General features: G+C 54.1%; 1 protein-coding gene and 1 long non-coding RNA gene across 4 annotated transcripts in view; one reads left to right on the forward strand and one right to left on the reverse strand.

Annotated features, from left to right (window-relative positions):
* Positions 1 to 9,680: 9,680 nt before the first annotated feature.
* On the reverse strand, positions 9,681 to 12,207 carry LOC147576252 (uncharacterized). Its single transcript, XR_015241942.1, has 2 exons — positions 11,451 to 12,207; positions 9,681 to 11,328 (listed from the first exon to the last, which is right to left on the reverse strand). It is a non-coding gene; the product is annotated as an uncharacterized LOC147576252 (long non-coding RNA).
* A 1,038-nt stretch (positions 12,208 to 13,245) lies between these two features.
* The window catches only part of INPP5A (inositol polyphosphate-5-phosphatase A), a 175,127-nt gene continuing 174,076 nt past the window's right edge, over positions 13,246 to 14,296 (forward strand). The window contains exon 1 of one of the 3 annotated variants that reach the window (XM_086681250.1): positions 13,246 to 13,635. In XM_086681250.1, coding sequence (XP_086537376.1) covers positions 13,561 to 13,635 — 75 coding nt within the window. In that variant the 5' untranslated portion in view covers positions 13,246 to 13,560. The remainder of the gene's footprint in view (positions 13,636 to 14,296) is intronic. The other 2 variants (XM_086681247.1, XM_086681248.1) reach the window with 2 other exon arrangements.

Here is a 14,296-nt window from a genome sequence, read left to right on the forward strand (position 1 = left end):
GTACATCATTTAAATAATTGTGATAGGACATGTCGTAAAGCAAATATTTTACTTATATTTCAAAAACTTAACAGTTTAATTAAATCTGTTTGTGGCTTGAAAAAAATCTGTCGCATATTTTCCATTTTCGGGTGTATCCTTACTTAGCTTTAAACAGCATTAAAACCTTCATTTCAAACCTGTTAATGTGATTGCCTGCTTGAAAAGTCCAAGAGAATGTCTAGTAAGTTATTGCAGAGAAAAAACCAGAAGTGACAATTCTTAACTGTTAAATGTACATTTAGATGAAATAGCCTTTCTGTTTACAAACCACACTACTTTGAAATATGTGTGAGAAGACAGTCATGTTCCTAATGACAGCACAAAAGATTAAAATACCCAGAAATACATTTAAGAAGTATGTATAACATGTTTTGGGGAAAAAAAAGGAAACTTCACTGAAGGACATATAAGAATCCTTGCATTAGCATAAACGCTTGTTTTGAGACTAACATATCTTAATTTAATTTAATTAAAAAATTTTTTAAATATAATTTATTGTCAAACTGGTTTCCATACAACACCCAGTGGCTCATCCCAACAGGTGCCCTCCTCAATGCCCATCACCCCCTTTCCCCTCTCCCCCACCCCCATCAACCCTCAGTTTGTTCTCATTCCTTAAGAGTCTCTTATGGTTTGCCTCCCTCCCTCCTCTTTTTCCCCCCTTCCCCTTCCCCCATGGTCTTCTGTTAAGTTTCTCAAATTCCACATATGAGTGAAAACATATGATATCTGTCTTTCTCTGTCTGACTTATTTCAGTCAGCATAATACCTTCCAGTTCCGTCCACGTTGCTACAAAGGGCCATATTTCATTCCTTCTCATTGCCACGTAGTACTCCATTGTGTGTATAAACCACAATTTCTTTATCCATTCATCAGTTGATGGACATTTAGGCTCTTTCCATAATTTGGCTATTGTTGGGAGTGCTGCTATAAACATTGGGGTACAAGTGCCTCTATGCATCAGCAGTCCTGTATCCCTTGGGTAAATTCCTGGCAGTGCTATCGCTGGGTCATAGGGTAGATCTATTGTTAATTTTTTGAGGAACCTCCACACTGTTTTCCAGAGTGGCTGCACCAGTTTGCATTCCCACCAACAGTACAAGGGGGTTCCCGTTTCTCCACATCCTCTCCAGCATCTAGAGTCTCCTGATTTATTTATTTTGGCCACTCTGACCGGTGTGAGGTGATATCTGAGTGTGTTTTTGATTTGTATTTCCCTGATGAGGAGCGACGTTGAGCACCTTTTCATGTCTCTGTTGGCCGTCTGGATGTCTTCTTTAGAAAAGTGTCTATTCATGTCTTCTGCCCATTTCTTCACTGGGTTATTTGTTTTTTGGGTGTGGAGTTTGGTGAGTTCTTTATAGATTTTGGATGCTAGCCCTTTATCCGATATGTCATTTGCAAATATCTTTTCCCATTCTGTCGGTTGCCTTTTAGTTTTGTTGGTTGTTTCCTTTGCAGTGCAGAAGCTTTTTATCTTGATGAAGTCCCAATAGTTCATTTTTGCTTTTTGAAAGAGAGAAAGACAGAGTGTGAGTGGGGGAGGGCCAGAGAGAGAAGGAGACACAGAACCTGAAGCAGGCTCCAGGCTCTGAGCTGTCGGTGCAGAGCCTGACTCGGGGCTCGAACTCATGCACCACGAGATCATGACCTGAGCTAAAGTCAGACACTTAACGAACTGAGCCACCCAGGAGCCCACATATTTTAATTTTATAATTGAAAGGATAAGAAATGATTTCAACCAAACAAAAGAATGTATTATATAATATCAGAATTCTCTTAATATTACTAATGATACATTCCTGTTTAGTTGAGGAGGCAAAAAAAAAAAAAAATAGATATAACCAGAAATTAAATATTTGATTTTTACTAATTTTTCTTATGAGAATTGAATTATCGTTAGTTACACACAAATGGTGAATTAAAGTGGTTGGTGTGAGTGAGGAGGAGTTTCTGGCTCCCTTCATTATAATTATACCCAAGCCATCACTGTTTTCACAAGTGAACCTGTTTCGTAAGGTATTGCTGGCTAGAAATAAGCCAATACCTTAAACAGAAAGAGCTTTGAAAGCACACTGCATTTGTAACAGGGGTGAGGTCTGGCGTCGCAGATTACCCTAAAAGAATGACGCACACCAGGGACCAGCCAGGATGACATTCAGCCCCAAGCAGACGGGGCTTCAGTAGTGATTTAGTAATTGCCCTCAAATGTACGAAAAACTATTTCAGAGGGTGTAGTGATCAACGCTCTGTTTTTCTTCTATTTCTTTTTTTGGGCTCGGAAAAACTAGCTCTAAAATAGAGACGGAGTGACTTTAGCCTGGATACAGCAGCACACGTTTGCGGACACCTCCACTCTGAAACACGAGGATATAAATACAGCGAGAAGAGACACACGCCTTCTCCGAGGGATGGCTTTCAGTGCCAACAGAGTCCCCCGATTTGACGGTTCGGCGGCCTCTACCTGGATCTTGCCGGGAACGGGCTGACGTGACGTGTGGACACGTCTGCCCCCCAGTCTGTGCGGGACTCTTGCCTCCTGCCACCTGGGTGGATGGACGGTGCTGTGCCTCTGGGACCTGCTGCGGGGCTCTGGCGTCCTCCACAGCCCCCTCCCAGCTCGGGTCTCCCTCTGTCCAGTGCGGGCGGGCGGGCGGACGGCCCGCCAAGCCTCTGCTCCCCCTGCGTCCCCAGGCCTCCCTGGCCATCAGGGCCTTGCCTCCTCTCCCTGCGCCCCAAGGCTCCCATCCCACTGTTCCCCGTGATCTCCTGCCACCCTCACGCCCAGTCCAGGCCTGAGAGTGAAGGGTCCCGGGAGGCGGGCGCCTTGGTGCCCGCTTCCCTTTCGCCGCGGGCTGTTGTGGACCTGCTCCCGCCAGAAGGAGAGCCCGGTGTCAGCGCGGGTGTCACACTCAGTCCTGCACCGACCGACCGCGTCGCGCTCCCGGAGCCACTGGCCACTGTCGGCCACGGACTGCGGCACACTGGGATTTCTGCACGTTTCCTCTAAAACAAGGGAAACAGTACTGTCGACTGTAAGTAGTCCGTGAGGATCCCCCCAAGCAAACATGTGGCCGGTCAGCAAGCTCAGATCACCGGAAAATGATTTCACTCGGGATATTCCGTGTGTATGAGTAGTGAGGTTTGATTTCGAACAGGCCGCTGCTCAGAATGACATAAAAACTTAATAGGATGGTCTCTCGGGGCACCTGGGGGGCTCCGTCCGTCAGACGTCCGCTCCTGATTTGGGCTCAGGTCATGATCTCACAGTTGGTGGGATGGAGCCTCGAGTCAGGCTCTGAGCTGACAGTGTGGAGCCTGCTTGGGATTCTCTCTCTCTCTGCCCCTCCCTTGCTCGCACAATCTGTCTCTGTCTCTCTGAAAGTAAATGAGTGTTTAAAAAACTTACTAGAAGGGTATCTTGCTACTAAATGATTCCAGCTCAGTGAGGTCATTCATCACGTGTTTGCTCGCTTTCTCGTCCGTGCTCTCAGTACAGCTCGTGCTTTCCCATTTGCTGGTGCACGTCACGGGGGCGGGACCCGCTCCGCACAGAGCTCAGAGAAAAGAGGAAAGAGGTGTGCACTCACCAAATCCGTTGATTAAGGGCTTAGATACTTGTGTGTGTGTGGCCGGCGGGGGGGGGGGGGGGGGTCCTTTTACGACACTGTTGGGATACATTTAAAATCTAAAGATTAGAACAGACACGGGTCTTTATAAAGCTGATTTCATAAATATGAAATTGCAGCATAGAAATTACAGCTGAGTTGAGAATTCTTGAAACGTGGACGCCGGATTGCCAACGCCAGGAACGCCGATCATTGGAGCAAGGGTTGGTGTTTCTTCACACCTGGGTCCCCGGGAGAAAATCATGGCACTCTGGCTGTGTCCTCGGGATGACTGACACCACGTCGGGAGCCTTGACCACTTTGAAAGGCATTGTCACCTCAGAGACAGGTGTTCCTTGTATAGTGTTCCTGACTTTTTTAGTTATCATTTGGGACTCTAGGTGATTCTGGAAACGATTTGTCCTTCTGGCCCTGGATGGGGATGCGTCTTCTGCCAGCAGCCCGTGTCCATCTGGTGGGCGCTTGCTTGCCCGAATCACAGGACCCGCCGACATTGCCTGCCCCTGTAGTTTTATGTAAATAATTTGGCCATCTCAACACCCTGTCTCTACCCGAGGAGGGGACAGGCCCCGCAGGCTCACACTCGCGTCTGCCCCGAGCAGCTCTTTGGACGGTGGTGTGGGGAACTGACAGCCGCCTTTTAATTTCCTCCAAAGTCTGGTGGAGTGAAAACAGCAGTGAGCAGCTCAGTCCCTGCTAGGACCGCGAGGAAACGTCAGGAGTGGCCGGTGCTCCCGGGGCGAGCGGTCGAGGGGCCCAGATGGGGCCCAGGCTGGGTGGGTCAACCCTGCTGGGAACAATCATGGGTGCCGTTGATTTCGCGGAGCTGATTAAGAATGTATCAAACAGGGGAAACTGAGGGCCTATGAAAGCAGAATGGGTTAAGTGTCCAACCTGCTGCTTCGGGACATGCTATGCAACCTCGAGGTCAAGGATTTGTGATGTATGCAGACAGCATGCCCAACCTCCTGATCAGTGACTCACTGATTATGTTCCATATGGTGGGGGGGGGGGCGAGATGGGAGCCGCGTGCTGCCACCACCCACTCTGTGCCTGGGAGAGGATGCTGGGGTCTCCCTGGAGCGGGGTGAGGCTTCCCCGGGGCCCAGACCTCTTCCTGGGTTGGTGCCTGCTCTGTCCCTCCCTGGCTCCCTCCCCAGGTGGGGGAGAACGGCCCCAGCACCCGGTGCGGACGGTTCTGCAGGTTCTGATGAACGTGAAAGGGGCCAGTTCCCTCCAGGGACCAGGCCACCAGAAGAGCAGCCTCGTGCTATTACATTTCCAGAGGGGTGACACTGGTAGCGCTTTTTCTAAGGAATAAAGTGTGCAGATCAGAATGTGGTCTGTTCCAGCTCAAGCTCCACCATCCACCATCTCTTCCCTGAAACCCTGGGACCAGATAGAGCTCAGCATTCAGGGGCGCCTGGGTCCGTTGAGCGTCCTACTCTTGAGCTCAGGTCATGCTCTCGAGGCTCAAGGCACTGAGCCCCACTTCAGGCTCTGCACGAGCATGGAGCCTGCTTGGGATTCTCTCTCTCTCTCTCTCTCTCTCTCTGTGCCCCTCCCCCACTTCCACTCCCCAACTCCCTCTCTCAAAATAAATAAATAAACATTAAAAAAAAAAAAAAAAACAAACCCAGACTTCTATAATTCAGAATTTTCTGCCTGGATTTTTGTTTTTTTTTTTTTTAAAGAGAGCAGGAGGGGCAGAGAGAGAGCACAAGCAGGGGAGCGGCAGAGAGATAGGGAGAGAGGGAGAGAGAGAATCCCAAGCAGACTGTTTTTAGCACAGAGCCCGATGCAGGGCTCAAACTCACAAACTGTGAGATCATGACCTGAGCCAAAATCAGGAGTCAGTTGCCTAATCGACTGAGCCACCCAGGCGCCCCAATGTCCCCCCCCCCGGATTTTTAGGGAGATGATAGGCTGCACGTTCCATGTACGATGGGGCAAGACGGCAGAGCCCCATCGCCACATGTTTCAATCTTTCAAAAACAACACATGCGGATTCTCACCTTAGGCCGGCACACAACGACCCTGATTTGCCTTATTTCAGTTCAGGTTATGCCAACAAACGAGTCTAAAACCAACTGTCTGATTATGGAGGATTTGGGTTTACGTTATCGTGCAGGAGACAAAGTAGATGTACGTAAACATCACCATTAATTCATTTCCTTTGTCAAGCATTTAAGGTCTGCCTTGAGGTGTAATTCCTGTACAGTGAGATCCGTCTGTGTTGAATGGGCATTTCCATGAGTTTTGACAAACGTACACACCCACTTAACCTGTCCACACCTCTTTCCTTGCAAACAGCACCCACCACTCTGCTCCCTGGTGCTCAGTCGCCCCTGTCCGGGGTGGGGCGTGGGGGGCGGGTAGCCACGGCCACTCTGGTCGCTGTGGAGCACAGCCATCTTGTCTCCAGCACCGACTGCACGGATCGGGTGGCGTCTACTCTTTGTGTCCAGCTTCTTTCAGTCAGCACAGAGTTTCTGGGACTGAGCCACGTTGTTTCTATTGCGGAGGGGTGTTTATTGTGTGCACAAACCACGATCCTTTTATACTCTCCATTCTCATGATGGATGTTGGAGCGAAAAAAGAGTAGCTCTTAATTTGATAAAGTGCAACTTACCATTTTTTTTTTTTCATTTGCGGGTGGTATTTTTGGTGTCCTCCTCTCTAAGAAATCCATGCCCGCTCCAAGGTCTCAGAAATATTCTCATGTGTTTCTAGAAGTATTATGGCTTTAGCTTTAGTGTGGGGGGTCTACGATTCATATTTAGTAAGTTCGTTTACTCTATTCCATATGGATATCCAATTGATCCCGGGTCCGGTGGTTGAAAAGATGATCGTTTCCCATTGAAAGGGCATCTTTGTCTAAACCATCAGACCCCCTGAATGTGGGTCTGCGGTTGGGGTCTCTACTCTGTTCCTCTGATCTACACGCCCAGAACTCTGTCGTGATTATTATAGCTTTATGGTAAGTCTTGACAGTAGGCAGTGTGAGTAGCCAGCTTTGTTCTTCTTCAAGAGTGCTCCAGCCATCTGGAATCGGAGTGGAATCGCATTAGATCTAAAGATCAGCCAAGGAGAAACGACCTCGTGGCATTGGCAAATCCTTCACCCCCGAGCACCTCGCATCCCCTGTCCTCTGGTTTCCGTGGGTCTCCCTTCTTGACAATTCCCCGTGCTTTGTGGTTTCCATCCTGGGAGGTCTCCTGTGACATTTATTCATAAACGTTTCAAGTTTTATGCTATTGGAAGTGGAAATGATTTAAAGTTTTGCTTTGCAATGCCAGTTTCTGAGATACAGCAATGCAGTTGATGTCTGAATATGGATGTGTATTCCATGACTGTGTGAAATGTGTTTATTTGGTAGTGTTTTTTGTAGCATCCTTAGAATTTCCTATGTCAATGATCACGTTGCAACCAAAGGCGATTTTACTTCTCCCTTTCCAGTCTGTATGCCCTCACTTTCTTTTTCTTGTTTTTGCTGTGCGGGCAGATCTGTAGTTCGACGTGGAATAGGAGGGGTGAGAGCGAACACTCTTGCCTTGTCCTGAAACTCAGAAAGCCAGGGTGTCTGTCAGCACTGGCACGGTCTTCGTGTACGTTCTTCGCAGACGAACTTTATGAGACTCAGGGGGACACCCCCTATGTTCAGTGTGCAAAGAGTTTTCTTTTTTATCACAAAGAGGATGCTAGATGTTGTCAAATGCCTTTTCTGAACCCATTGACTTGATGATGCAGAATTGGAAATGACTATGGGGCACCTGGGTGTCTCAGTCGGTTGAGTGTCTGACTCTTGATTTCAGCTCAGGTCATCATCTCAGGGTTTGTGGGATCGAGCCCCAAATTGGGCTGTGTGCTGACAGCTTGGAGCCTGCTTGGGATTCTCTCTCTCTCTCTCTCTCTCTCAATAAATAAACTTAACAAAAAAAGAACTGGAAACAACTAAATTTGCAGCATGATGTGTCTATCAGGTGTCTATGACTCGGACATTAAAAACATCTAGGGAGAGTTTTCAGTTGTATCAGAAAGCACTGATGTTATAATGCTGGGTGCTTTTTTCTTTTTCTCTTTCTTTCTTTTCCTTCCTTCCTTCCTTCTTTCCTTCCTTCCTTCCTTCCTTCCTTCTTTCCTACTTTTCTTTTCTCTTCTTTTCTTTTCTTTTGAGAGAGAGCACAAGCAGAGGAGAGGGGCAGAGAGAGAGAGAGAATCCCAAGCAGGCTCAATGCCCAGCACAGAGCCCAATGAGGGGCTCAGTCTCATGACTCTGGGATCATGACCTCAGCTGAGATTAAGAGTTGGACCCTGTGGGCGCCTGGGTGGCTCAGTTGGTTAAGCGTCCAGCTCTGGTTCAGGTCATGATCTCATGGTTTCATGAGTTTGAGCCCCACATCAGGGTCTGCACTGGCAGCACGGACCCTGCTTGGGATTTTCTCTCTCTCCCTCCCTCTCTGCCCCTCCTCTACTGGTGCTGTCTCTGTCTCTTTCAAAATAAATAAAGTTAAAAAAATTTTTTTCAACAAAAGAGTTAGACACCCAACTGACTGGGCTATCCAGGAGCCCCATAATGCTGGGTTTTAAAAGAGGAGTCAGAACTGTGTGTATGGCTTGACCAGAGTGCTAGGTGAGGAGCTAGGTGTAAAGGCTACTTAGCAAAAGTGCTGTCAGCTAGGGCTTGGTTTGTCTGGAGTGAGATTATGAGCTATAGTTCCTCTGAAGCAGACTCTGTGTGCAACTCTACAGACTTCGAATCACCTATGATGAGCATGTGACTTTCCTAAGGAGAGTCTCTGTAAGCGGGCACAGCACCACCCAATCACAGCGACCCCGTGCGCATTTCTCGCCCGTTCTGCCGCTGTGGCCTCAGCGTCCCGAGGACATTTGCCAACTTCTTCCTGGAGCCCAGGGTACTGCCAAGCATGGGGAAGGTGTCCGATGAAGATTTGTTGAATGAATCCATGAATGAGTAAAGGAATGAATGAATGAATGAATGGACGAGGGCAAGGCTGCATGTGCTGTTGGGGGACACCAGGTCTTGGGGTCCTGGCCCTGCACCTGCTGGCTGTGTGGAGCTGGCCAGCTCTTTACTCCCAAAGCTCAGTTTTCTCATCTGCAAAACAGAGATACATGCCTCATGCCAAGACTGCTTATGAGGACTTAGAGGCAAGAATTGTAAAGGCCTCACACACGGTGGGTGTCTGCAAAACGATAGCTGTTACTGGGGAAAGCTGATTAATGAAGAAAGAATCCAAATAATTCAGAAGGAAAGAAACCTCCCGTTCCCAGAGGAGTGTGAAATAATAAGCCGCCCATTAACTTGCTGATGGCAAATGTCCCTCTGGCTGAAGCGACAGAGTCCAGCCCCTCACCAAGGGGACACAGTCCTGGGTTCCCTTCGCTGCATGTCTGGCCAGGCTCTCTGCAGAAAATTGACTGGAGCCAGCCCTTGAACACAGTGTGTTCTATAGAAAGGACTAGGGGTGACTCACCCGGTAGTGGTATTGCAAATTGATTGCTACACAGTTAAAACATGCGTTGCAACTACAAAGTGCAATCCATCCATCCCTCCATCTGCTGAAGGACGGCTTTTAAGCATTTTTGTGGATAGGGAATCCCCGGTGTAAACCTCCCAACCATCCAATAGTCTGAATCCAGAAGTAAATCGGTTACTATCTTAAACTAAGTAGTGATATGATATTTAGTTGCTAATGTGCTGTCCTTAAAAAAAAAAAAAAAAAAAAAAAAAAAAGGCTGACAGCCCATTATTAACAGAAGACTGGACCAAACTCTCTCCTGGGAGCCCAGAGAGCTTCTGGCTAAGCAGGCTGGCTGGGGGCAGGCTGGATGCCACCAACATCACAGCTCTGGCTACCTCCACCCCCCTCCTCTGCCCTCTCACACTGAGGGGTCAGATCCAGACCCAGATGCTAGGGGGGCCCAGGCCTCTCCTGAAGCCTGTTAAGTGGGCTTTGCAAAACGTATATAATAAGTTGCAAAAGTTAAATAATGCTATTGTTATTTTGGCAAAGGAAACATAGACATGGGACAGCATTCCACAGGTAAGGAAGGGCACACAAGAAAAAGTAAGCCTCCCTTTTACCCATGATTTCATGAATGTGGCTTTTAATATCGGTGATGTTAGTGGTCAGCGTCTCTGAAAGTCAGGTCCCCAGGACCCGGGCATGGCGAGGGCTCTGACATGTAATTTATTCACGTGGCACATATTTGTTCTTTCTCTGTGGCAGGCTACACCTGTGTGTCTGGGGGGGGGGGTCAACAGGCAGAGGGGAAGGGAAAGCCGACGTGGTGGTGTGCTCGGTGGGTCAGGGGGTCTGAAGGAGGAAGGAGCACGTGAGAGGCCGAAGGGCCGGAAGAAGCCAGTGAAGCTGCCTCTGGGGCAGAGAGACAAAGAAGGCTGCCAAGGACCCGAGGTGACCATGGGCTCCATGCATCGTCAGGTGGGCACCTGGGAGTGTGAGCCTCGGGAGGCGGGAGTGAATCCGGAACCCGTTGCCGTCTGCAGGGTTCGCGATAGCCCTTCCCAGCGCAGCAGCAGACACGTGGAGAGAGTGTGAAGCGATCGTCTCAGGACCATCAGCAGGGAGTGTGCACACAGGAAGGGGGAGCCGGGACCAAGCCTGGGGACCCCAGGACTTCAGGCGGAGTGCCAGGAGGAGCAAGCAAAGGAGGCAGAGGGGGTGGGCAGCCAGGGGGAGGACCAGGACTGCAAATGTCATCGTCAGCAGGCAGACCCTATTTCTGGGGGGGTAATCGGGAGGGTGGGAGCCTGGGGTGGGGACTGGCTGCTGAATTAGGAGGCCAGCACTAACCATGAGAATGGCCCCGTCAGGGTGCGGGCAGCACAGCTGAGGGCACTTGGGGCAGACTGGTCAGCTCCTAGGAGAAGCATCAGCAGCAGAGGAGCAGAGACGGGAGGGCGCAGAGGGGCCGAGGACACGGGGGGACTTGACAGGATATGAGACACTGCAGCCTGCTTGTGAGCTGATGGCGGGACCGAGAGGGGGCGGTGGGCTGGGTGGAGGAAGGACTGCAAATCCTTCTTTCCGAAGGTGGAGGGCAAGCCTGTCCACCAAGTGGGAAGGCCCGCTGGGGGCTTGGAGACGGGGGGGGGGGGGGTCAGACAGGGGAGCCAGGAGGGTGGGTGCTGGGCGAGGAGGGTGCCAGGGCAGGGGCTGGGTGTTCTCCGACTCAGTCACAGCCTCTGAGTGAGCCAGCGCACACGCACGCAGGAGTGCGGAGGTGGTGGAGGTGAGGCGGGAGAGGCAGTCTGCGGACAGGTGAACAGGCAATGCCACTTCTTAGGAGGCAGGTTCCAGGCATCAGTGATGTCTCTGCATTTGCTTTCTACGAAGGGCATCCTTGGCACGTGCAGATTTCGTGAAAAGGGAAACAAGATACTGTATTGGTCAGGGAGGCTCTGCAACAAGATACCACCCAGTAGGAGGCTTCCTACAGAAATGTATTCCTCAGGGTTCTGGACGCCCAGAGTCTCAGGCCAAGTCCCCACAGCTCTGGTTTCTTCCTGGCTTGTCCACGGCCACCTTCCGTGTGCTCCCACGACCTCTTCTCTGTTTTCTGCCAGGGGTTGGAGGGTGTGGGCGACAGCAGGTGCTCTGGGGTCTTCCCCTATAGGTACATGAATTCTCTTGGAAAATGGACACACCCTCTGGCCTCCTTTAACCGTAATCACCTCCTTGTGGTCCCCATGTGCGCATACAAGCATCCTGGGGGATGGGGCTTCAGCTTACCACGTTCCGGTGGGCCCAATTCAGTCTGTCCGCTACCCCTGCTGAATGAATCAGACATCAGTTTCCAAGTCAAAGGGTTTTGGTGGTGAGGCGAGGCGGACGCTGTAAGCAGGATTCCCCAATTATCACTAGAGGGGATGCTTTCCTTGGCAAGGGCGCAGCTGCCTGTCACTTCATGCAGGTGGGGGCTGCCGTCTGTTTTAACGGAGCGGAGGTGGGGGGGTGGGCAGCTGAAGGGCGGCCTGGCGTGGCTGCCCCTGGCTCTGCCCACACCGGCATAGCTCTCCTGGGCAGGGGGCCGGCGGCGCTGAGGCCTACTGTGCGCCCAGGCGCAGGTTTACAGCCGCGAAAACACTTCACTGATAACATTTAAATGTGGACTGCGTGTGTATCCAGTGTGTTGAATAAAAGATTTTCTTCAATTAGCCTTGGGTCTCCGTTGTCGCCTTTTTACAATGTAGCCATCAAGATGCTTGGCAAGTGTGGGTCCCATCCGGTGCCCCAGAAACTGTGTGGTCCGTGTCGGGGCTGCCTCCCTGGGGACCACGCAATCCAGCCGCGAGATCCTGGTCCCCAGCCTGCTTTCCGCCCCCAAGAGACCCCAGCTCCGGAGGCCCCTTCACTGACCACGCCCCTGCCCGGAACCGCCCCACCTCGCTCCGACCAAGACCCGGAGATCCCCCGCTTCAGCCCACGCCCACGGCCGTGAGACCTTGGCTCCCGGCCCTGAGACCCCTGCCCCGACCATGCCCTAGCCCCCAAACCCTCCGCTCCGACGACAAGCCCTCCTCCCCGACCACGCCCCGGCTCTGCCCGCCCCGCCCCCCCAAGCCTCTACCACGCTCCGGAGATCCTCTCCCCAGTCCGCCCACCCCCGGGGATTGAGACCCACTGTCCCCAGCCCCTTGCCCCCGACTAGGCCCCGGCCTTGAGCCCACCCACCCCCGCGCCGACCACGCCCCCGAGATCCCCTCCCCAGTCCGCGTCCCGCCCCGCCCTGAGACCCCAGCTATCCGCCCCGAGCCCCAGGCCCCCATCACGCCCAGCCTCGAGCCACCCCCCCCGACCACGCCCCAGCCTGGCCCCCACCTCGCCCGACCACGCCCCCGAGAGCCCTTCCCCAGCCCGCGCCCCTTGTCCCCCGCCTCGAGGACCCATCCTCGAGTTCCCTCTCCCCGAGCCCTCTGAGCCCTCCTTCTCTGGCCGCGAGACCCTCGCCTGCCTCCCCTCCTGCGTCCCTGTCCGGCCCAGGCCTTCACGCCCCTCTGAACCCCACGTTGGGCTGGGGTCCCTACAGCCTGCGTGAGAGTTAATTAAACATCCCGGCCCGCCGCCTCCCACTTTCGTGGGTCGAGCGCGGGCCACACGACTAAACCCCGGAGCTGCCCCTCTGCTCCTGCAGCGCTGCCTGCGGGCGAACGCACGGTCCCTTTAAGGAGGCACGATCGGTGCCGGGTCGTGACGTCACAGGAGTGCGGGGGGTGGAGACAGTGCGCAGTCTCTGCGCCGGGAGGGGCGGGGCGGGGCGGCCGCTGACCGATAGGAGGGCGGCGGAAGAGCAGCTGGGGCTGACGCAGGAGAGCTTCGCGTAGGCCCCGCCCCCCGAGTGCTCAGCCCCTCCCCCGAGAGGCCCCGCCCCGCACCTCCCCGCCCCGCGCAGGGTCGCTCCGCCGTCCTTGCCAGGCTCCCACTGGCCCCGCCCCGCCCGAGCATGCCCCTCCCGTGGCCCCGCCCATCCAGCGCAGTCCCGCCCCGCGCACGCCCCGCCCCGCCCCGCGCACGCCCCGCCCCCCGGCTCCGGGCGGGACTCGCCTCAGCGGCGGCGGCGGCGGCGGCGGCGGCTGCGGGAACTTCGGCGGCGGTGGCGGCGATCCTAATGGCTGCGCGCGGGCCGCGGTGAGGCGCGGGCGGAGAGCGACGGGCGCGGGGCCGCCGAGCAGCGAGAGCGAGCGAGCGAGCGCGCGCGCGGCCGGACCCCGGCCAGGCCCGGCCCGAGCCGCCGAGCCCGCGATGCGCCCCGGGGCCGCCCCCCGGCGCAGCTGACGCCGCGGCCCGCGGAGACCCCGGCCGTCCGGCCCCGAGCGAGCGGCCGCCGCCGGCCCAGGCCACGATGGCGGGCAAGGCGGCCGCCCCGGGCACCGCGGTGCTGCTGGTCACGGCCAACGTGGGCTCGCTCTTCGACGACGTAAGTGCTGTGGCGGCGGCGGCCAGACCAAGACCCCGACCCTGAGCCCAGCGCCCTGGGGCCCCGGGGGCCCACATCCTGGTCCCCGTCCGCGAGCGCGGAGCCCCAGGTTCTGGACTGACACCCTGAGTCGCGCACGTCGGGACCTGGACCGGGACTCTGGGTCCTCCAAACCCTGGTACCCCTAAACCGGAGGGCCATGGACCCCAGACCCCGGCCTCCTGAGCGCTGCCCCAAACCCTGGAATCGGGGTCCCCCACCTCCTGCCTCCAAACTGCGCAGGCTGAACCCCGACCTCAGAGCCGGGACCCGGGACCCTGGTTCCTAAACTCCCAATTCTAATCCCTGTCCAAGGTCCCCGAATCCTGACCTGAGGACCCTTGTCCACGGGCCCCAACTCTGGTCCCTGACTCTTGACCGCACAACCCTGACCTTGGTTCCCAAACCCCAGCCCCTGACTTCTGCCGCCGCGCCCCCCCCCCCCCCCCCCCCCTCCACGCACTGGCCCCTGGCCACGGGCGGGGTGTGCAGGCTTCCCCTGCCGGCCTCCTCCGGGTGGGTGGCTCACTCCTCCGGGGGCAGGCGCCCTCATTTCACCTTGTAATTTAGTATCCGTCTAGTTCTCAGACAAGGGCCTCTGTGGGCAGCCCCGGAGGACTCT

Source organism: Puma concolor, chromosome D2 (genome assembly GCF_028749965.1).
Source record: "Puma concolor isolate L17-30 chromosome D2, mPumCon1.1.hap2, whole genome shotgun sequence".
Taxonomy (NCBI): domain Eukaryota; kingdom Metazoa; phylum Chordata; class Mammalia; order Carnivora; family Felidae; genus Puma; species Puma concolor.